This window comes from Calonectris borealis, chromosome 26, assembly GCF_964195595.1.
Source record: "Calonectris borealis chromosome 26, bCalBor7.hap1.2, whole genome shotgun sequence".
Lineage (NCBI taxonomy): Eukaryota > Metazoa > Chordata > Aves > Procellariiformes > Procellariidae > Calonectris > Calonectris borealis.
Window position 1 is genome coordinate 5556193 of NC_134337.1, and position 22107 is coordinate 5578299.

Here is a 22107-nt window from a genome sequence, read left to right on the forward strand (position 1 = left end):
AGGGCGGGGGGCGGCCGTTGACAGCAGCTTTATTGTGCAGCGCCCGGGGGCGAAGCCTGGGCTCACGGTCGCGTCTCTTACAACACACGGAGCGCGGGAGGGGGGGTTAGTACCGCGCGGGTGGGATACAAAACATAACAGTAATAATAACAAGAAGATACAAGGGCTGGGCCGGGTCGCTCGGTTATTGCACTGTCTCGTACGCGCTCGTTACATTTTTTCCTATAACGCCGTAACACGCACCGGGACCAAGCACGCGAAGCCGCTGTAAGAACATTTAGTGCTATTTTATTTTAAACCCCGAGGGAGTTTGAAGCAGATAAAGGGCCGCTCTGCTTTAGAAAACAACAAAAAAAGAGGAGTTATTTGTTAAACTTATTTAAGCTAAAATTAGTGGGGGCGGGGAAGGCAGGGGGCTGCTCTCCCCTTCCCCAAATACCGCAGCAGGGTGGGATGGGGAGGGAGCCCAGCCACTAACCTCCACACCTGCTTTTCAGCCCCAAAACAAGGCATTTAGTGTAAGCAATAATCCTCTGAATTAAGCCAAGTGTCTGGTGCTTCAAGACACAGTGCTCTGGCAGCAAGGTACGGCAGAAGGGGCATCGCTCTGCCAGGCTGCCGCAGCCCTCCAGACCGTCCCTCAGCCCCTACGGTGCGAGTGCGTTTTCTCCCAGCTCGTCCCACCAAGTGTAGTGTGAAGGAAAGGCTTAAAACTGGGCAAGTTCCTAGAGCCTCTCGGGCTGTACTTGAACCTTGCGATGAGCTGGTGACTCTTCCAGCAGAGCCACCTCGGCCACAGCAGCATGTAAACCTCACACCTTTGTAAACAAAGCTTTTTTCCAAAATCATTTTAGGCCTGATCTCCATTTTACTCCTCACTGTTGACAGAAGTCAGCCTCAGCCTCTGGGATTTAGCTGGTTTTAAGTGGCAACGATCACATTACTGGAACAGCAGGCGCTGGTTTGCGTCCACACACACCAGAAGCCGGTCCACTGCCTGGTTACATGTGGTACATTGTACAATGCACGAGTTATAAGCAACCTTTTGTAACATAACATTAAAACATACCGTAACAAACATCTTCAGTAGATTGAGGCGATGAAGGTAGCCTCATCTGGGAGAAGAGTACCTGCTCACTGCACCAGGCTCAGAGGTGTTCGAGTTCAGAACCACTTTCAATTTACGTTCTCTGGAATCTTTTAATAAAGTAATTATTCACCTTGTTTGCCTTGCTCTAATGGGGCAGAGGAGAGGGGAACACTAGTTTTAAAGATAAACAGCATGTGTGGAATCTTTCAAAACAAGTTCAGTCAGGCAGACTTTATACCCAACAAAAAAAAAAATGCAGAGAAGCAGCTGTACTGAGTTTAGGAAAACCTGCAGACCTACAGTGCCGCACGTGCAAAAAGACAAACCAAATGGAAAACAAGACATCAAGGTAGCTACAAACAACAATAAAAAGGCATCAGATAAGTGTCTGGAGATGGCTACGCAGGAAAAGCTATACAAGACATTTCTGGAATTGCATATACAGAGATTTAAATTTTATTCATACATTTATTATTTACACAAGCTACCTCTATTAATTGCCAGAAACTGACCTTGACTCTCCTAGTTTTAAATAAGATTACTAACCACCACACACAGTAGAACAGAATTAATACTGTTAGTGTCATTGGTGGCATGAGTGTGCACCAAGGCAGTGAAACGCCCAACCATTCTACTTGGGAAAATACTTCTGCGCATGTGGTTCTTGGTTGCTGCACTTTCAGCTGGAGCAGCTGGCGAGGCTGTGTTTGTATAGAACCATACTGTTAATGCCATCACAGACCAGAAAAATGCCCACACGTGCACGTAAGTAAAAAAGTCTTTTTTATGTAAAAAAAAGCATTAATTCTGTTTATTGCACAAAGAAAGGAAGATTTAAACTAAACTAATACTGCAGGGTTATGTATCCCTTTCCTTTGTTCAAGCTGTTTAACAGGCAGACTATCGGTTGTAATTTTGCTGTATACTAGCCAATAAATTCCAGCAACAAGGTGCAGTAATTCCACATGCCTACACTACTTTGGATGCAGCATGCTAGCTTTCCTGGGAAACAAAGCCATTGCATGCTCATCCCCTGCAGCTGGAAGGAACAGTAAACCCAGGGAGAACTTGCCAACTCAGTATTTCCTCATGTAGTAAACAAGGTGCATTTTCTATTTCAGCCTCCACCCCGTAGGTATGTTACATTAAGACCAACCAATCTTGCCCCAGAAATGTAAAAGGCAAAGGGCAAGGATATTCTTTTCAAAAGCAGCCCTCTTGGGAAGGGCAGCAGGACCACCCCAGCCCACACCTTCCTTGCAAAGGATTCCCCTCCCCCCCTTTTTTATTCTTTTCAATACAGCCAAATTAGAGATCCCAGAGTGAAACGATCAGATCAATGGACAGAGCCACGATACACAGCTACTGAAGAAGAATGAATGACCTGTTTTCCCTCGAGTATGCTCTCACCAAGCACGTGACTTTAAAAAAGCTGAAGAAACCTTATTTTTAAAAATATGTCTGTCATGGTTAGCACAATTTAAAACTGTCATTGCCTTTACAACTAATTCAAAACCCAAATTTAATTAAAATGAATTGGCACTTTCCCCATGGACAGTCATTAGCTGTAATGACTTTGTTTCAGTATTACAATATGTAATCTCTGAGCAGTCTTCCATTTTACCAGAAGACTGTAAAAGAAAGGTCAGGTTTCTTCAGACATTCAAATACCTATTATGAAGCAAAATTACCAGAAAAGAGCTTGTTTACGTAAGTAAGAGGTGAAGGGTACATAAGAGATAAATAGCTTATAACTTGGGGTATTTGCACTGCAGTGGAACAGTAGATAAACCCCCTTAGGTAAAACATGGAAGCTTTGCTCCTGTCAATGTAAACATTTTGAGTGTGGCAAGAAGCTAATACAGATAGGTGCTCTTAGCTTCTGAACACTTTCTAGCCTAGAGCCTCTGCTTTCTCTTTCCTCTCCAACCGCACTGTAATTGGTGCCAATCGATAAGTGATTGGGATAGTTACGGGTGGACCGAAGGCCACCTAGGACCATCAGTTAATGGGAAGAGTTTTTACTTTACTGAGTAAAGACTGTCGTAATCAACTCCTAGCAACGCAGACGCTACCTGGAACACACAAGATGCTTTTCTTTGATTGGTGTTTGTGTGGGATTGGCAAAAATCCCTTTCAGTTCAAGGGCATGGATTTTTTTTATCTTATTTGCACAACTCCGTAATAAAAGCTGCAGCGGGGTAACTAGCATCAATGGAGTGTACCGGGGGAGATTTCTCTGGCCGCTATTCAAGATGAAACATTGCCGAGGTCTCACCTCTGAGCAATCTTCTGGTTGCTATTACCTGTCCCACTCATGTTAGCCACAAAGAGCTACATCCGAAGAAGCCATCTGCAGAGTTAGGGGTTCAGAATTCTCCCACAATTAAAAATTCTTCTGCGCTTCCTTTTCAAGTAGAGTCATCCAACCCTTTATTTGGGTGCTCAGAGCTTGACTTGCAGAGCCTGTCCATGATCCCCTGCAGCATAGGTTGAACAATCCCCAAGAGAGGGCGCTGGGAGGAGTCTCCATCCCAGCAGGCTTCCATCAGCTGCCAGCATTCCTCATCAAACACCGGAAGACGCTCCGGGCGAACTCCTGGAAAATGGAGAGGGACCTGGTTACCATCAGTACACCTCCAATCTGAGAGAAGCTTTGTCTGATGCTTATTACTTTGGTGCAGGCTGAAGTGACCAAAGTGGACTGTCAGGGGTCTAATGCTATTGATAAAGGCTTTCATCTCAGCAACGCCGCTGAGACATCTTTGGGAGCATTGCTGAAGTCGCTCAGGAGATCATGCACACTTCCAGAGGATGGCAAATACATTTCGTTTCACTGGAGCCTCCTCTTTGCAACTATTTGGGAAGAAAATGAGTACCCTCCGCTATAAGAAAACAAGTCCCCCCCACATCCACTCATAATGGTGCCTTTGGGAGCAAGTTGAACATGAGAACAAGCAGTGAGTGCAGCCTTCTGACCAAGTACAAGACTCACTCATCTGAGTTAATCTTTTTCACATGAGAAGGGCAGAGATTATATGGACAGGAACTAAGGACAGAAAGTAGTAAGGCATTCCAATACCATGATGCAGCATGAAGGATTAAGCTACCACTAAATACAATACTACACGAAACCATGATTCTACACAGGCATAAGAATGAGTTTATATTTTGGGGAAAAACTATCAGTGTTTTACTCAACATCCAGCTTCCTCAGCATGCTGCGTATTAAGCACTTGAATGTAGAGATCTCCACGGCCTCCAGAAACTGCAAGGGATTAAACATTCCTTAGGGGATCATGCCTGGCTGGTTCTGGGATCTAGTTTACATCATAAGTGGTGTACTACTTCGCACGGTTTAAGTGGTGTGCTAGCACAGCTCCTATGACACTATGGCAAGGAGGTGGTTAACTGAAAGCCTTTTTTTTTTTTTTTCCATTCCCTGCTAATTTTAGTTAGACTTTCAGTAGAATATGTCCAAGTTTACGTAGGTAAGTGTTACTCTTTAGACCGTCAATGAAGCAATACAACTTGTATTTTTACCTTTCAGTTCCAAGAGGATAAAAATGGATTTCTTAATCTCCTCTCAAATTTTACTCAAGCATAAGGTATGAATCAATAGAGTTTAAAATAAGCCATTTATACCTCTTCTAACATTGTTCCAAAGGTGATCTTTGCTTGCACATCTCTCAAAAGCCTCTGGTAACTTCACATGTCCCGAACAAATGTACCAAAACAGAATGCCAAATGCGTAAACATCCACTGAGTTATCATACTTTCCTGTGACAAAAATACATTTGATGAGCAGGGCAAACATCATCTTCACCACTGGAAACTGAGCAGTCCGAGAACCAATCTCAGTGTTCCACTTCCTCAAATTAAAACCACAATTTCACTGCCAGAAGGCAAGACTTGTATGAAGCCTAGTAACACATCAGGAGTCGTTGCCAAAGGTGGAGGGATAAAAGTCAAGACCTTCCATCCTCAGAGGATTTATACACTTAACCTGTACCAGCAGTTCCCAAGTTAAGGTTCATGGACCACTGCAGTACAGGTGCTCAGATGTATTTCAGACTTCAACACCAACATCTGTAAGACTATCAGTTCTGTTTGGCTCTGCTGCTGGCCCAGGAGTCTGACGGAGCTAACATCAGCCTCTCAATCCAGAAGTTTGGAAATTACTCATTTATAGCAAGTTCACCCACTGAATAAGAAAAGATGGAGCACAGTAAGTGCGTAAGGGCTAAGCCAGTGCTCACCTCTGTAAGGTCACGGTCTAGCCTGCTAGTCATGAGCATTTCACTGTTAGTAGTGAGAACCACCTGAATAACATTTTCTAAATTAAACACAGATAGGGTTGCTTCAATTTGATTGCAATCTTCTCAAAGCAGGGACAGCATCTCAGATAGACCAAAAGGATTCTCATAAGTGTGGTATGGACCTCTACATGCCTCTGTAAGATGCTTGCATAGGAAAAAAAGCTTAGAGAGCCTGCCAGAAGCACAGCACATAGTAAATTTGAACACATTCCACATGGTAGTAACAGCGTGGAAATTCCTTACTTGGTATCTATACAAAAACAGGGGATCCTTTCTGAAGTATTCGCCTATGAAAGCCAAATATTTCCAGCTTCCTAATAACTAATTTAACTTTCCAATTGCAAGAATATTAATTACTTCAGCAAAGCTTATGAATCGCACAGTTCTCTTTCAAGTAACCAAAGATTTAAGACTGAGACTTAAAATATAGAAAAGCAATACATACTATGCATTCTAAGCAGGCAGTCTTCTGAGTTATTTGAATTATTTTTCCCTCATAAGCAAGTTGAGATATTAATTCAAAGTCACAGCCTTCAAAATTCAAGCCAGAGTGAGACACTAGTGGATTCAATCAACAAACGTACCTGTAAAGAGCTCAGGAGCCATATGAATGGGTGTGCCTACAATACTGCCAGACATCATCGCTTCTGGTTTGCAGAACCCCAAGTCAGTGATTTTGGCTCGATTCTTTTTGTCAAGCTGTAAAAGAATTGATACACAGGCAGCTAACAACCATACTTCTCAGTTGTAACATTGCATTTTAATGCTAAGGTTTTAAACTCTGTTTTATGTTTGACAGGTTGGGCATTTGTTCTTAAGTAAGCTTCTCTGATTACTTGGCTGCTCTGGAACATTTACCTAGTTAAGCTCAGTAACAAGACATGCCTTCACTTGTCTTCTACATAGAGGGTGTGGTTGGGCTTTAATAGAACTGGGAACTAGAAGTCTTACTTGTAGCTCAAGCTCTCTACCTTCAAGAGAAGCCACTCTACAGCTCCCTTTCCCCTAGGCTTCCTGCCTGAAAATGAGTTAAGGAAACCTCACTGCAAGGTTCGTTGTGGCTAACAATACCACACGTTAGAAGATCCTGTATGAAGAAAGCTATTACTTCACTTATATTACGCTTCTCCTTCCCACTAAAAGGGCCTCATAAGACTTCAGGATTAGCCAGGTACAAAAGTTTTCCTTACCAAGACATTTTTAAGTTTGATATCCCGGTGCACAAGTCCCTGACTGTGAAGATAACGGATTCCTTCAACTACATCCAAGGCAATCTGTAATCGTGTTTCTAATTCTAGCCCAGCCTGAAGAATAAACAAACACAGATTTAATTCCTACAAGTGGAAGTTACTTTTGCTTACACTTATTTGCCAAAAACACTGAAAACTAAGCAATTCTCGCTTTGTTTTACATAGTAATAGATACTTAGGTATGGATTTTTTTAATGTGTGTGTATATATGTATAAAAAATGTATATACATACACACAGATTGTTGTTACCTTTAGTCCGGTATAGAGGTCTCTGTGCAACCGTTCCATTATCAGTAAGACAGCAATGCTGGAGCCTCCTCCATAGCCATAATCTATCACAGAACCATGGAGATGTACGAGCCGCTCATGTGTCTGCAGAGACCTAGAGAAAGTTCAGCACAGAAAGTTGGTCATTTTTATATCCTTCCCTCCACCCCAGGCCAAGCCTCACCTTGTAAAGGTAAAATGCTCAACGGCTGCAGCTTTAGCACAACAGTAAGATACACCTACACGATGTGCCGTACAGTAAAAATTCACAGCACCCCCCGGTTCTGAGGACCATAACAATATACAGCTGTCTTATCCAATTAAACTCAAGAAAGCCTATTAAAGGTGATAGTAGCAAAGAAATACTGTATTATTTCAGCTGTCTGTACTGCAGGACCTGCCTGCAGCTGTTTACTGAAAACGAGCTGTTTTCTGCAGTGCAGACCCATCAGTTTCTTTTGTGAATTCAAAGAGGACAAAGACAGGTTGGGAAAGGAGGGATGATTCAACACCAAAAATCAGGGGAGGAAGAACTGTTTGCTATCATACTCTATTAATTCTAATTTACTCTGCAAAATAGCAAGCATTTGAACAGCGCAGACACCAGAGAATCAGATTAAGACAGGAAGGAGCATGTCGGCCTGCCGTTTTGTGCCTGCTGTGTTTCTGCAGCGGCACTGGCAAGCTGTCTTGCCTTTGCTAGAAACGGCAGCTCAGCATTTCATGAGGTCAAGTCACTGATGGCAGAGTAGAACTACAGGAAGCAAGGTTCTGCCTATGCTAATGCAAATAGCGTTTGTTTGCAGTAGTGAAGTTGAGGAGATCCCTGTCGAATGAGAAAAGCACTTACGATACACACCTCATATAGTGAAACTCAAGTGCAAGGTCATTCCAGTGCTTCTCATCGGGAGGAACAACAGATTTCAGTGCACATGGGAAATGCCCTCCCCAGCTGTCACACAGATAGACGACGCCATACTGTCCTCGGCCCAGCTCACGGCCCAGCTTTGGTTTGCCTGTAAGGCACAACATCCATTTAGTTCCACATTAAAACATGTTTGTTTCTTCCCGTAGACTACCAGGCTGGCAGCCCAGAGCTTTTCATGGGCCAACAGCTGCACAATTCAAGGTACTCAGTGTGTGTCAGATGAAGGCTCACTGAAGTAGCTGAGTGAAAAGCAAAACACCCCTCCTACTCCTTTACACCCACTGACTGCTTCAGAAGGAGGGAGCAGAAGATAATACAGAGAACATCAAGCGCAAGGCTCACCGTGTAACAGCACATCCTGGAGGGACCTGCTCTCCAGCGAGAGTCGTGCTAGCCGAGGAGCATGATCCTTCCGCACCTTCAGCCACAGGTCTTCTGTTTTCTCCAGCCTGCCAGAATGGCCATCTTCTAACTACAAGAGAGATCACATACACACTGTAACCCTGCCTGGTTTTTAAGCCCTAGGGTAATGAGGTTGAGGGCCCTTCCACAACTGTGTAGAGATCCTACTTACAGCATGCCTAGTTTAAAAATAGGACCTTGTATTAGGGCACTCACATCAGCTCTGCCACTTCTACCTACAGAATGGCAGCATTAACTGCACGAGCTGCTCTTTTAGCTACCTCTGCAATTAAAAATCCTCTTTCCGTAAGTGGCAATGTACAAAACAAGACCTCCTTCTTAACAGCTCCACACACTCGCCTGTCGCAGAGAAGCTGCAAAAGCCTCATGGGAACTGTTCAGCCGGGTCCGGAACTGGCTGCAAATGCTCTTGGCTAACTTGGACGCACTGAGGCTCTCAATAGCGTCCTGAGCAACTTTCCTCTTCCAGTCACTGGTGATGGCAGGTGGGCTGACCCATGTAATCCGCTGGATTATCTAGTAAAACGGGAAACAGAATTAAGGTACTAGCACAAAAAAAAGCAAAGGGTCAGTCAATTTACTCGGACTGCTTAGATACCTTGTAATAATGCACAGTCATCTGCACACAGAATCGGGCTAAATAATTACCTTACAGTAACTACTAACAATTTAGAGGTATTGATCACAATATTGTTGTCCATGCACACTAAATAAGAGATTTGATTTTTCTGAATATCTGCTCAGTTCATTCCTACAAGCCAATCATCCTTTCACGTCTGACCAAGAACACACATAGCTAGACAGCCACCACTTGGAAAACCACATAGTTGTGGTGCAGCCTGTAGGCTGAAAGAACCGGCAGCAAAAGCAGTAACCCAGGGACTCAGGAAAAGAGATGTTCCTAAACTGGTGAAAGCTACAGTGAAGCAGCTTTTTGCTGGACGGACACGCTGTCAAGGTGCAGAAATCCTAGGTGTTGGTATGCACCACTTCCTTTAAATTGCTGGGTGATTAAGATGCCCTGCCCCGCCCTTCATTAGAAGCCACAGAAATCCAGCTGCTGCACACCCAGTCTGGATCCTTCTCCCAGGCTGAAGGAGAAATCTGAAGCTTTGTTACCAGTCTGCACTGCACCTATTTGGGAAAAACTCATCTTCCTCTCACCCATTCATACAAGGAATCTCAAGAGGGAGAAGGCAGTAAAGGTCATCAACAGCTCAGAGCAGGAACTGTAGAAAGATGAATGCTTTAACAGACAGAAATTTAAAACAAAGACCTGAGGAAATCTGCTCTGGAGGGAGAAGAGTGAATACATTGCAAAACAAACAAGTAAAAAAGCCCACAAGAAATTCCCAAGCCCAAATAAACAACCAGTTACCCAAAACATAAACAGCAAGAGTTTCAAAATGCTGATCATCATTCCTTTGCTGTTTCAGAACAGGAAGAAAACACTAAAGAGGTATTTGCTTTAAATTAAATATTAGCATCCTCAGGAAGAAACTATACACACAGCCTTAGTGCTGAGCGGGGACGCAACAGCTTTCCAATGCATGTGCCCAGAGCCAAAATTTAGAGAGCAGCTGTGAGTATTCACATCATTCTTTGCTCCAAAAGCATTTCACTATACAGTGACACGTACTAGAAAAATGATAAAGATGCCCATACCTGTTTGATCTGTTCCCACAGCATCCTGGTTACTGTTGAGCCAGAGTGGAAAGTGACTTCAACATGATAGGCTGCGTTTAGTATCTGGAAAGCGGGGGAAAAACGAAAGTATGGGAACTTTGCGAGCTATAGTCACTATAAAATTTGCTAGACCCTCTGAAAACGAAAAAATGGACACTATATGGGATACTCCATGATTCACTTGGTTCAATTCATTTATCGTATTAAGCTCATAGGTATTTCTAGACTGTAATCTGATTTAGGAAAGGTAAGTACTAGGCCTTTAAGTGACTGTTCCCCAGCTTTAGCACCTCCCTTAACGACACCAGACCCACACATACTTGAGAGCTGTGTTCCTCTAATTTCACGGAGCATCTCAGGCTCCTACCACCCTTGCTGGATCAGGATAAAGACGATTATTAAGAATATTCTAGACAGCCATTTAAGCCACCATACCTGTTTGAGATAATTGCTTGTGATGTGTACAGAAACATCCTTTGACTTCTCTAAACTCCTTGCAGGATGTACTGAAACCTCCCAAGACTCCTCCAGGCTCTTCAGACATCTCTCCAGAGTCCCTACAAAGCTCTCTCGTAGATAGTCCACTGAACTAATTAACTTGTTGGCAACTGCTTGGTTTAATCGAGAAATAATCAGTTCCTGAATTTGCTTAATACAACACTTTATGTCCTTGGAACTAACAGGTTCCCCATTCTCAGGAATGATGATATCTGCGTAAAAGAAAAGAAAGAGGCATCTTTTGTACTCGACATATCACTATTGCAACAATGGCTACCGAGAGCTGCTTTGAGTGTTTTGCAAAGGAGCTACAGCACAGCTCCAGTCCAGCCAGCTTCTGCTCCAAACGCTCTTCCACTATTTTGCTCCTTCAGAGGTTCATTACTTTAGACCCAGATGATATAACCTGAAGCCAACAGTGTTTCTAAGTCATACAAAGAGACCCATGAGCAACAGAAGAACACATACTGACTATTGCAAAGGATTAAATTTTTGCCAGTCTGTGTGTCTAATGCCACAATGCCAGTTTTACAGAGGTCCCAAAACCAATCCTACAGATTTTGAGTAATTTGGTATTCTCTCATAGAAAGTACTAAAGCATTAGAATAGCTCCAGGAATGCACATCTGGTACTCCAGTTTCAGGGAAGCTAAAAATCACATCTGACCAAGGTGGAAAATATTCTGATGTTTGCTTCCATTCACTGGTGTTCAAATTCACAGGATACTCAACTCTAACACCTGATAGACTCTATACAAACATTCTGTAGCTACTACAGGTTTACAGTCGTACAGTGATGACAAGTCAACTATCATCTCAAAAATTAAAGGGCAGAAGCATAAAGCTGTCTTTCTAACTAAAGAAGTACAGATCAGGAAATTCTTCCAGGCCACACTGCAATCCATAAGCACTGCTGGATGTTGAATGTTTTAAAGTGATGTAACAGCCACGCCGGTTACATGAATTTTTTTTCCTGGTACCTTGAAGAGGTTGATTACCACTTGGTATTTTTAAACAACCCTGAGCAATCACTGCTCACGCACTGTAACCACTCTGAGCAGCACCAGGAGCTGAAGATCTTGTCTCTGGATTTCGGCCAACAACAGGCTAGTGTACTTAAAACAAATCCAATGATCGGCAGATGGCATTAGCTCCTCAAAATAACATCTTCCTCCTTTTAGGATATTACTTCAAATACTGATAGCCAAAATGATTCTACATTCTAAGTACTCTGAGTGATATTTGTTGTGCATATAAACATATACACACATTTACTGCAGGTGTTTTCGCTTGTGCTGCCCCTAAACATATTCCTGCACATACAGAATCCTGAACTCGGGCACTACAGTGCTCCAACTCTGTAAAGAGTGGGACAGACAGAACACAGGAATTATTACCTGTCCTGATAATGGAGCAATAGCAGCCCTGAACAGGTAGAATTAACACACTCGCTATACCCTTAGTGTATGCCAGTTTGTTGGGGTTTTTTGCAGCATGCAAATAGGTTAATGTTGCAATTAAAACAAGCTATTTATGAGGATGACATTTTGCATGGGCACTACAAAGCAAACATTTCAAGAAACAGGAAAGATCTTATCCACTTCCCACCTGCAGAAGCAAAAAGATCCAGATCCTAACCTGCAGGATTAAACATAATCTATCATTTCTCCTCTTCGTCCCGGGAGATAACACTCCAATTTGAAATTGGGAGGAAGTCAGTCAAGACAAACAAAATTAGAGTTTTCACCTCTCTCATGCCTCAGAAGAGCACTCAATTCACAAAAAATAATTTCTTCTAAACATATAACCTAGAGTTATTTCTGATTTTATTTTAAACAGAAAAAATCTTTCCCTATCAGCCCAGTGAACTGCATTTCCTTAGAACAGAAACGATTGTTATGGTAAACCTCTGCTTAGCAAGCAGAGAAGAGAGCTGTGGAGTTATCAACCTACAAATCTTCACTTTGATGTTTATGACAGACCACGTATTCCTGCAGGCAAAATTTGGATAGCCTCTCATCCTTTGCAGTTTACACATCATTCTGTATGCTTCCAGCTTCTGTGTTCCTGGAAGTTCTGGTACTAGAAGATGTAGTGAGAATTCTTACATCTCCCAAAAAACACACACTAAATGCCAAGCGTAACCCTCAGGAGCACAATATGTTGTGTTGATTTTTTTTAAAAGGAAAATCTTACCTACCTTCTAGGATTTCATTTTAGGAGGTTCTATACCCAAAAGTCTTACGCAAATCTCCCTCAGACAAAGAAATCAAGCAGAAAGTACAAATCAAGCCTTCACCACTAAAACTCAAACAGATTTTTTTCTTCAGACAGATTTATTCCCAAGTCTCAACACAACCGCTGAGGCAAAGTTGAGAATTATTTTCTTCTTCGGCAGAATAGGGCATTAAAGCAGATAAGTAAAATACCCTAACCCAGAACTATCCAGCAAGGTCTGGGGGAAAAAGTCTGATTTATAAGAAATCAAGACTTAATATGTTCAGGCTTCTCATTTAAGGACAGTGCTTTTTACCCAGGAGACACTACAGAAAAATCCTTCGTGTATTAGTTCTGAATTTTCTTGCAAAGTCACTTGTCTAGACTGCCATTCAACCGTCCCTCAGCAGACAGCAAATATTACTCTGCCACTCCTTTAAAGCCCCCAATGTCTTCGTTCCCGTTACTCTCCTGCCAGTAGTTACCTTTGAATTCCATATTAGCAGCATCCTCCAAGAGCTCCTCTTTCATATTGCTAAGAGTCTCTATGATCATGTCCTTCATCTCCTCTTGTTTGCGGTTGGCAATATTCATCAGAGACTCATACAGCTCATTCTCCTTCTTGCGGGTATACTCCAGCCTCTTGGGGGTGATTTGCAGGTCTCGCTGCATGTCGAAAGCCTGATTGATGAAGATGTTCAGGCAGCGGCAGTGCACCTCATTTAAACTGGTAGCTGCTTCCACGAGATGCTTCTGAAGCACCTGCCTGGAAAAAGTGCTTAGGAGACGGAGCTTCTCAAACTGCTCCACCAGCATGCTCTGGGCATCAGCATCAGGACCGGGTGCCCCGCAGCTGCAGTGGTTGGTACTCAGGTACTCCAAGTCCATCAGCTGGCAGTAAAGGGAGGACTTTTCATTACCAGTTTTTTTGGGAGAGATCAGCTCAACCCCCGACTCTGGCACTTTGAAGAAGAAAATGGGCAAAGAGAATTTCTCTTTGATTTCGCGCAGTTCATTCTCATCTGATGAAGAAAGTTCAGCCTCGCTGATGGCAAAGATGACAACAGGCAAGACTTGGTTCACGTACTCTCCCAAGGTGGCTTCAGCAGACTGGAATCCACGGCATGGTGCTACCACAACATCCACTTCCTAGCAAGCGAGGAAGTTAAAAAAAAAAAAGGTTTGTACAGATCATTTAAAAACTGATACGTGCAGAAGTGCACTGTAATTCATTCACAAAGTGCAAAACCAGAAACATTCAAACCCTTTAGAACAGTTACGGAGTCTCACATACAGCATCATGCTTTAGTATATAGCCTATAGAATATACTTATGCTTTAGTATATAGCCTACCTGCAAAGTTATGACAGCCCTCTCGCAGGGATGCAGCCAGACACGGATTAGTGCCCACTGACTCCAAAACTCGTATTTTGTACTAAGTGCCTTTGAGTTTTAGCCTAGTTCAGAACAAAACTTAGAACAAGTTTCCCAGGTAAGTGCTGTCGCAGAATAGCTGTTACCCTTTAGCTTATAGCTTCCCCATTTTGCAACAACCTCTCCCACTGATGTTTACCAGATCCGCAGCTCTTTGAGGAGATATTCATGCTGTCAGTTTTCAGCGTAGCTTCCAACGGTAGAAAGCACTACACTAGCCACTACTGCCAAAACAAAGGCAGCACAGTAACCGATTCCAAAGAGTTTACAGCCAAAGGACAGACGAGGAGGAACAGATGGTTGCAACAAGCTTAGTTATGACTTTCTTCAAATCCAACTAAAACCTAAGAGATGTAATTTATTTACTTATTTTCTTACCACACAGAGTTTCACTGCTTTGGTCATATGCTCCTGCTGACACCACTTCTTACTAAAGTGGGGCCAGCTCTGAAACCTGTCTCCTTCCTTGGAAGGGACAGAAACAAGATTCACCTTTGGGTATGTGAGAACAGTGTTAGAATTGCGTCTATTGCCCTACTAACATAAGGAAAGAAAGGCTTTGAACTGAAGACAGAATTTAAGTGCCATCTTCCCAACTCATAACAGGAGGCGATAATTAGGAATTCTTCAATCATTTTTCTGCATCAGAAAAATTGAAGACGTGACCACATCTCCCAGCTGCTCTTGGAGCTACCAGGAAGTCATTACTGCCACGGGACTCCCCGGCCGAACTCAAACCTGTCTGATGCACAAGAGGTCGAGCAGAACGGGGTGTGCAGTGCTGCAATATTCACCAGGACGGATGACTCACGCCAGCAACTAAACAAAGGAGGAAGCCAGCGCTGTCTCTAGGAGACAGGAAGAAAACCAACACAGACAACCGAACACAGCATGTGCAACTGGTCCTTCTGTTTCCAGAGAGGCCTCTCAGGCTCTTCCAAAGAGCATTAGCAACATCTCTTGCCCCTCCCCCCTGCCTTTTTTTTTTAGTGTCCTACAGAAGTTTAAGAACTGTCTATGCAGCTTCATACTATGAGGGATCAAGTCTTCCTATATGGGGAATACCTATGACTCACACTGGATTCCTGAAATTTTTAAGCTGGTTCTCACATGGTCACACTGCTATAAACAGACTCAATCACTTCTGACAGCTGTGAGCATGAAATTGCTGTCAAGTAACTTCATTCATGTTCTCTGTAACTAAACAGCCCTTTTTAAAATATCAAAGCTTCCCACTTAGCAATCTGAACATCAGGTATGCAAATATCAGAGTTACAGCTCTGCCACTTAAAATATGATGCACAGGTGCTGTCAACAGTAATAGAAAGAATTCAGTTTAAAGAGAATACCGTGCAAACACGCTACGTACTCATCTATGGATTCAGACTTGCAATGTCAGGATGACCACTGCATCCCGTATCCCAGAACAAAAAATAAAATCAAGGATCAAGTAGGTCTCAACCTATAATAAGACAAGTGGAGTCTCACTAAATGCATCCACGGACCACTGAAATGTGCCATTTTACTAAGTCAACAGGTAATTCCTCATTTCCAAATCAGTTAGAAAGCATTTATTTGCTACATCCCAAGAGGACCTTGTCCTATTTTGCTAGGCTTCGGGCAGTTTAATCACTGTTCGTTTAGTTAAGTGAGGTGCTGAGAAGCTAACCCAATTTAGTCAGATTTTTACCCAAGTTCCTACCAAGCAGATTACGATTGAAGGCCCAGCTCAGTCTTTTTCTAAGCCACTTTTAGTACTCTGCCTTCCAAGAATAGTCTGTGAATCACTGAAGTCTGACAGTTACTGCATTTATTACATGTGATCTAATTTCATTGCCTCCCTATTAATCCGAGGTACGTATATATGCCTAGATTCTACTTAGAACTTTTTTTTTCTTCACACACTCCCCCCCAATTTTTCTGAAATCTTGCCAGTTTATTCTGTTTCCATGGTGATCTGAGTCAGGAGTTCATTAACTCTAATTTAGAGAGAATCCCAGGTAAGAAAACTGAACTACACCTCTGGTCTCCAACAAACACTGCTGTCCTTTACAGAACATAATTGCTTTGATTTTGTGCAATGACTCTGAACCCCACTTCATCAGGAAATTTCGTTTTACCTTTGCTGGAAGGGCCAGCCCAAGAAAGCCTGTGAGGTGTACACACTCACGAAACAGTCTGAGAAGCAGTGCTCTTTCTGATCATGAACTCTTCCCCTGTAAAAGATATATCACTAAGCCAGCAAAACTAGAAATAGAGAACAGGTTTCACATGGGTGGAAGAATAATTTTATGGTGCTGGCATTTTCAGTATCTTCTACGCTCAGTTATGGCAGTGTAAAGGGACAGAGGAAAAAGGAAGAAGACGACTTCAGGTATTTGATGCTGTTACATGGCAGGAGCACCTCAGCATAGCCCAAAATAAACTGATGCTATGTGGAAGGATAAGTGTCCCAGCCAACGTGAAAGCTTTTCAGTTTTCTGTATGAACGCCACAACCAAACACATTAAAAATACTCTCAAGAAGGAGATCAGGGCACGTTCTTCCAAGTTTTAAGCAGGATGTACATTAAAATAACCACCCAATAGGTACTTAACTACATTCTTTGCTACTTATAACAACTACTAATTCATATGACCTGAATCACTGCTATAGTACCTGAAGAAATGCAACAATAAACCCAAACTAATTCAATTCTTCTGTTACAGCTCATAGAACCATTTTGCATTTCTTCATCCATTTTCCAGCTTTGTCAGAGCAGCTGAAAATGTTTCTTTCTCTACAAGCCCTGGCTAAAACTTTTCAGCCCGAGACTCAAAGTCACATGAAGCACAAAGCAAGACAAAGGCATGAAAAAGGAAGCTTTCAGCCCTGTTACCCTCCTCCCATTCAGCTGCACCATCTAGACAAAAACCAATACTTCAGAGAAGTTCGTTTCAGCTTCCAGGCACAACTGATAAGATTTAGGGAGAGAGCCAACTGTTTACTCCCACTGTAAATCTAATAATCTGTCTGGCTAGATGGATTATTCCCCATGACCTAGATGCATTCCTGTGCACAGTGATCCCCAAGGAATAGAGCAGCTTTGCCAAAGTTTTTCCCTCCCCAATATTTTACGTTTAAAAATAACTAAGTTCACATACCTATTAGCACAAGGTAGTGTTCTCACAGCAGCCGACCCATGCAAATGAAATTTTTGGCTCCCTCCTCCTCACCCCCTTTTCTGTGAAACAAGTTTTGATTAAGACATCCTTCAGTAACACAGAAAAGCAAGCATGCTCCCATCCTGGAAGCCAGACTAACAAAAAAACCCTCAGGGTGCTCCACTGGCAGTTCAATATTAAAAAGTGGTATATTCTACACTTGTATTGAATTTATCTCCAAGTAAAAAAAGTAGTTTTGTTAATATTTGGATACTGTTAACTTAAAAACAACTTAGCCTTTCTTTACTAGAGCAATAGCTATCGAGTTTGGATTTAGCAAACAAGTATCTGCACGGAGAAGCATGATTCAGCATGAAGTGCCTGTACAAAACAGCAGCATGTAATCTAGGTGCCCAAGCCAGCCTGTGCAATTACATCTCTTGGTAAGAGATGCTTAGGCCTGAAAAGCTGCACAGCACTGCCCAGGTCCTGAAGTCACTGACAGCTCCTTTGATGGCAGCCTACTGGTAGACAGTGTCTTCACTATGGGGAACAAATGTAATTTCAAACAGAAATCCACAAATAAAATTCTCATCTCCTATAACTGTTCAAGTCCACAATAAGGACCCGCAAATGTTTCTTCAAATGCTAGCAAGGTGTTTGAATATCTAGAATGTAAGGTTATCATGAAACACAGTACTACTTATAAGCTCTCTGCTGTTGGGAGAAAAACAAACAGATGAAAATACTGGGATTCTAGGTAACAAGTGGGGTAAAATCCAGATTGATTTCCCTCCCCCTCTGCCCAAAAGGTGCTGAGCGCCTCCAAATTATTTGGTTCCTGGGAAAATCTAAATCCTTAAGATCTGTACTGAGTATCATGTTATCATCAAGCATGCAATTGTTATTAGACTCCTAGTTTTGTTTCACAAGTTAAGAAAAAGCAGAAGTTCCTTCAAAGTACTTCTGCAGACATGCAACCTTGGATAGTGTCCAAAAAAACCTCATCCATTATAGCTCCAGATATATATTCCACTAGTTACAGAAGCAGTGTCCATGACTAGCAGATATTTTGTTGTTTTGGTATGTGCTGAGCAGAGCTGGAGAAAGCACATTAGCTAGAAGGGTGGAAAAAACCACAGGTCTCTCAACAGGAGGTCAGACTCCTGTAATCTAACAGGAAGCTATCCCTAGCCCAATTACCTGCTAAAATGCATTATGTTCAGCCATTAGCCTTACAAAAATTTTGTTCTTCCTTTAGCCCCTTGAATTCATGTAAGGAATCCTTTGAAACAATCTGAAGCCAGCTGTGATTCACCCTCCCTCTCCTTCTATTGGAAGAGCTTTTTATTGCACCAACCCTTTTCAAATTAATCTGAGTAGCTGTTTTCATCTAAGTGTCCTAAATATAACCAAAGCCAGACAGAGAGATCTTTGTCACTCACAGAGAAATCTGAAAAAGGGCTGTAAGCTGCAGTGTGTCTAAACTGGCCCATATAAAAACATAACCAAGTAAAATAAATGTAAAGCTAAATACTCTTTTATGCATAGCACGGCAGGATTTTACAAGCAGAAGATCCAGAACAGGCACTTACTTTGCAGAACCAGCAGCTGATCTGGTGCTCTTTGGGAAAGTAGTGGATGCCTCACATACAGTTTATACAAACATGGCACTTCTGTTCTCTTTCAGTGGATACTGGAAGCCACAAACACACTACAACATAGCATTGACTCAGCTGATCAACAAGCTGATCTTGTTAGGATAGGCTTAAATTTAGCTACAGACTGGGTTTGTAAAACATATTTCAAACTGATGATGATAGACTGGGTCTTCATTTTCTGCCTATTTACAATCATGTCTCGATTCATATCTCCAGAAAAAAATTACCTTGCTATTTTATTGTTCAGCTATGAAGTTCATACTCTTACTCATGTGACAACAGATCATATTCTTTGCACTTAAGCAATTTATATTTAAGCATTAATTATCTATTCCAAATATTCGACTGCCAAACACAATGCTCCAGAAGTATTATACTACAGTAACAAAGGCACAACGTAAAATATGAAATGCAATGAAAGCTTATGGAAGCTATAAAAAGCTATGAAATACAACCCTCACTTTTAAAGATATTTCCTAAACACTAAACTGCAACACTCATAGGACAGGGACACATTTTATGGACAAGTAAAAGGAAAATCACAAAGCAAGATACTAACAATGTTAGAAACGGCACTGAGAACAGACTCCCACCTTCTTGTTCTTAACACCTTCGATTTCCATTGACACTACAGAAATGTAAAAAGTCACCCTCTCAAATAAAGTCAGGTCATTTTATCAGATGTTGGAATTAAGCAGCTTTTTTTCTGACAAGAAGCTCTTCAGGACAGAGATAAAAAAGTATGGCAGCTTCTAGTTACTATCAGACAGCAAAGCTAACTGAATGACCTTGAAACTGGAATAAAACTTTAGAAGACACTTGAAGTTACAGCTGAGTAAGCTTGGCTTCTGAGATGGATGGAGACATTACAGAGGAATGATAACGCCAAGTGTCAACATTGAAACAAGAGCACACAAGCATAGACAGTGATGTCCAATTAAAATCCAACACCAGACTTCCAGCTTCTCTTTAATAAAAAAAAATTCCTATGCTTGAGAGTTTACACCATTAGCTTTATTAGGGACTATAATGTCACATCTTAAGTTCACTATGACAATGGTACATGGGCACCTAGTTACCTTTAGTAGTGAGTACGGCAGCATGACCTCCAGCTCCGCTATCCGGTGAGCGGCATCTTCGCTGTCCCCATGAATTTCTAAGTCCTCCTCTGGTATTGTGTCCCAATGCCCTTGGTGGGCTGCCATCATATGGACCAGTTCATACTGCTCAGGCAGCGCTAGGCTAATCCGTGTTTGCGTCCCATGTGTGAAACGGATCCGTCGCCTCTTACAATTTTCCTCATTGCTGATTTTGGTGGTAGGGAGCAGCTTCTCACCCAGCAGTATGTTGAGTAACTGGCATTTGGCATTACAGTTCTGGCCAAGAATCAGAAGGCAAGGGTGCCAGCTCACAGTCCGCTGGAGTTGCTCTTCCTCATGGCGAGGGAAGGAAATGAAATTCTGCCCTAAAATTGAGGACAGACTGCATTAGAACAGGTTGGCTGAACGATAAGTCTCATATCTCTAAGCCAGCTGAATGCAAAAGTTCAGACATTGCTGCCCCACAGCCCGCCAAGAAACCCACATAGCACCAAGAATTTGCTTATGTCTCCTGAAACTAGTGTCAGCAATTCAGCATTTCTGCTGCACCAACACAGAGGTCCACAGTAGGTTGATTCTCACAAAGCCATTAAGACAATTTGTTACTGTTCTCCCCACCTATTTCACTGGAAAGCATTTACACAGAGCCCTCTTCAGCAGGTTAGTGAAGACTAATGGTAGGCCCTAAAAGTCAAGAGGAAACAGTTGTTAAGGTTGAAACAACGAAAGGGCTAGTTTTGCCTTGGGTTGGAACAGTGTTTTGCCTTGCTCCAGAGTTCAAGCAGGCCCAATGGGTCACTAAGGCTAACTCTCCCCAAGTTTTGATGGCTTGGCTATACAGAACGTTCCTGTCATGTATCAGAAATAAATTCAATCAACTATGAATTGGTGACAGTTCCACCCACACACTTAAAAACGTCAAATACTTTGCATCTACCAAATCCCAAGGGTATTACTGCACAAGCTTGTTGACCAAAGTCTAGGATCATTGACATTAAAGCAGCAAAACCTCCTTTCTAGCCTCAAGGAAAGGCATTCTTGCAAAATTGCTTCTCTACATGAAGCAGATGACAAGACCAAGTTTGCTGAGACATGGTAGCAGAACTAATAGCCTCTGCCAGTAATTCCCTATGACGGAAATACAATCACAGCATCTAAAGAAACTGTCATGCTTTCACCAGCCTGCGTAGAGATGAGCCCAAGGGAAGACACTCTTTGCTGCAGCCAGAAGGTTCCTAGTGCAGTCTAAAACACAGTAAGAAAGGGCTTCGCTCCTTTGATCGCACTAACACATCTTTCCTAACCTATATAGTTAAACTAAATAGGCACAGTTTGCTAGATATTCTTACTAATTTTAAGAACATTTAAGCTGCAAAAGGAAATTACTCAACATCTGTATCTTCTTCAGAGTAGCAGGACTCCCTGTAATCACTCTCCTTACCCATCTGAAGCATCAGCTGTACCATCCCACTAAGCAGGTCCTTTGAATTCTTAGTCCATGATGCTGCAACTCCTTGCATTTGCCTTACTACGTTATTCAGTCTCAGTACTGAATTTAGCTTCTGTATTCTTTTACAAGTCCTAAATACAGATTTTCCCACGCTCAGTCATCTAAGCTGAAGTTTAAGCAGCTTTGCGTTACCTTATGCATAGCAACAGAATAATTCTGGTAGTACAAAAAAAAGGATACAAACAAATTCCCCATCTGCTGCACTTCAGCACAATCCCTGCGAGTACAAAACAGCTAGTGTTCCACCACAGCCAGAGAGCTAGCTCATGTTCCCAGATCTGAAGGCAGATGGCACCCAAGAATGAAATGGCAAATGGAGACACCAGTCCCCAAAAGAACTGCCAAATCTGAAAGCTATAAACCAGTACGATTGCCCTGACATCAGGCAAACTGACAAGAACAACAGTTTAAAGATAGACTCAAATACAATACAGCAGAGAAGCACCAGCAGGGATTTTGTAGGGGAAGGTCTTGTTTCACCAGAGCTATTAAAATTCTTTTAATGAGTCATGTTCTGGCATCCAAAATTGTTTCAGCATCTCAAGCCCCAAGAAAACAAGATACTCTCGTATACAAAGATA

The 22107-nt window shown here is 42.3% G+C and overlaps 1 protein-coding gene across 2 annotated transcripts in view; it reads right to left on the reverse strand.

Moving 5' to 3' along the window:
* Positions 1-12: 12 nt before the first annotated feature.
* Positions 13-22107, reverse strand: part of DSTYK (dual serine/threonine and tyrosine protein kinase) — a 28291-nt gene continuing 6196 nt past the window's right edge. Inside the window, exons 2-13 of one of the 2 annotated variants that reach the window (XM_075174106.1) lie at positions 19996-20381; positions 13164-13827; positions 10400-10674; positions 9944-10027; positions 8618-8794; positions 8198-8327; positions 7787-7943; positions 6910-7042; positions 6600-6713; positions 5994-6108; positions 4736-4870; positions 13-3689 (exon numbers count right to left, since the gene is read on the reverse strand). In XM_075174106.1, coding sequence (XP_075030207.1) covers positions 3502-3689; positions 4736-4870; positions 5994-6108; positions 6600-6713; positions 6910-7042; positions 7787-7943; positions 8198-8327; positions 8618-8794; positions 9944-10027; positions 10400-10674; positions 13164-13827; positions 19996-20381 — 2558 coding nt within the window. In that variant the 3' untranslated portion in view covers positions 13-3501. The remainder of the gene's footprint in view (positions 3690-4735; positions 4871-5993; positions 6109-6599; positions 6714-6909; positions 7043-7786; positions 7944-8197; positions 8328-8617; positions 8795-9943; positions 10028-10399; positions 10675-13163; positions 13828-19995; positions 20382-22107) is intronic. The other variant, XM_075174108.1, reaches the window with a different exon arrangement.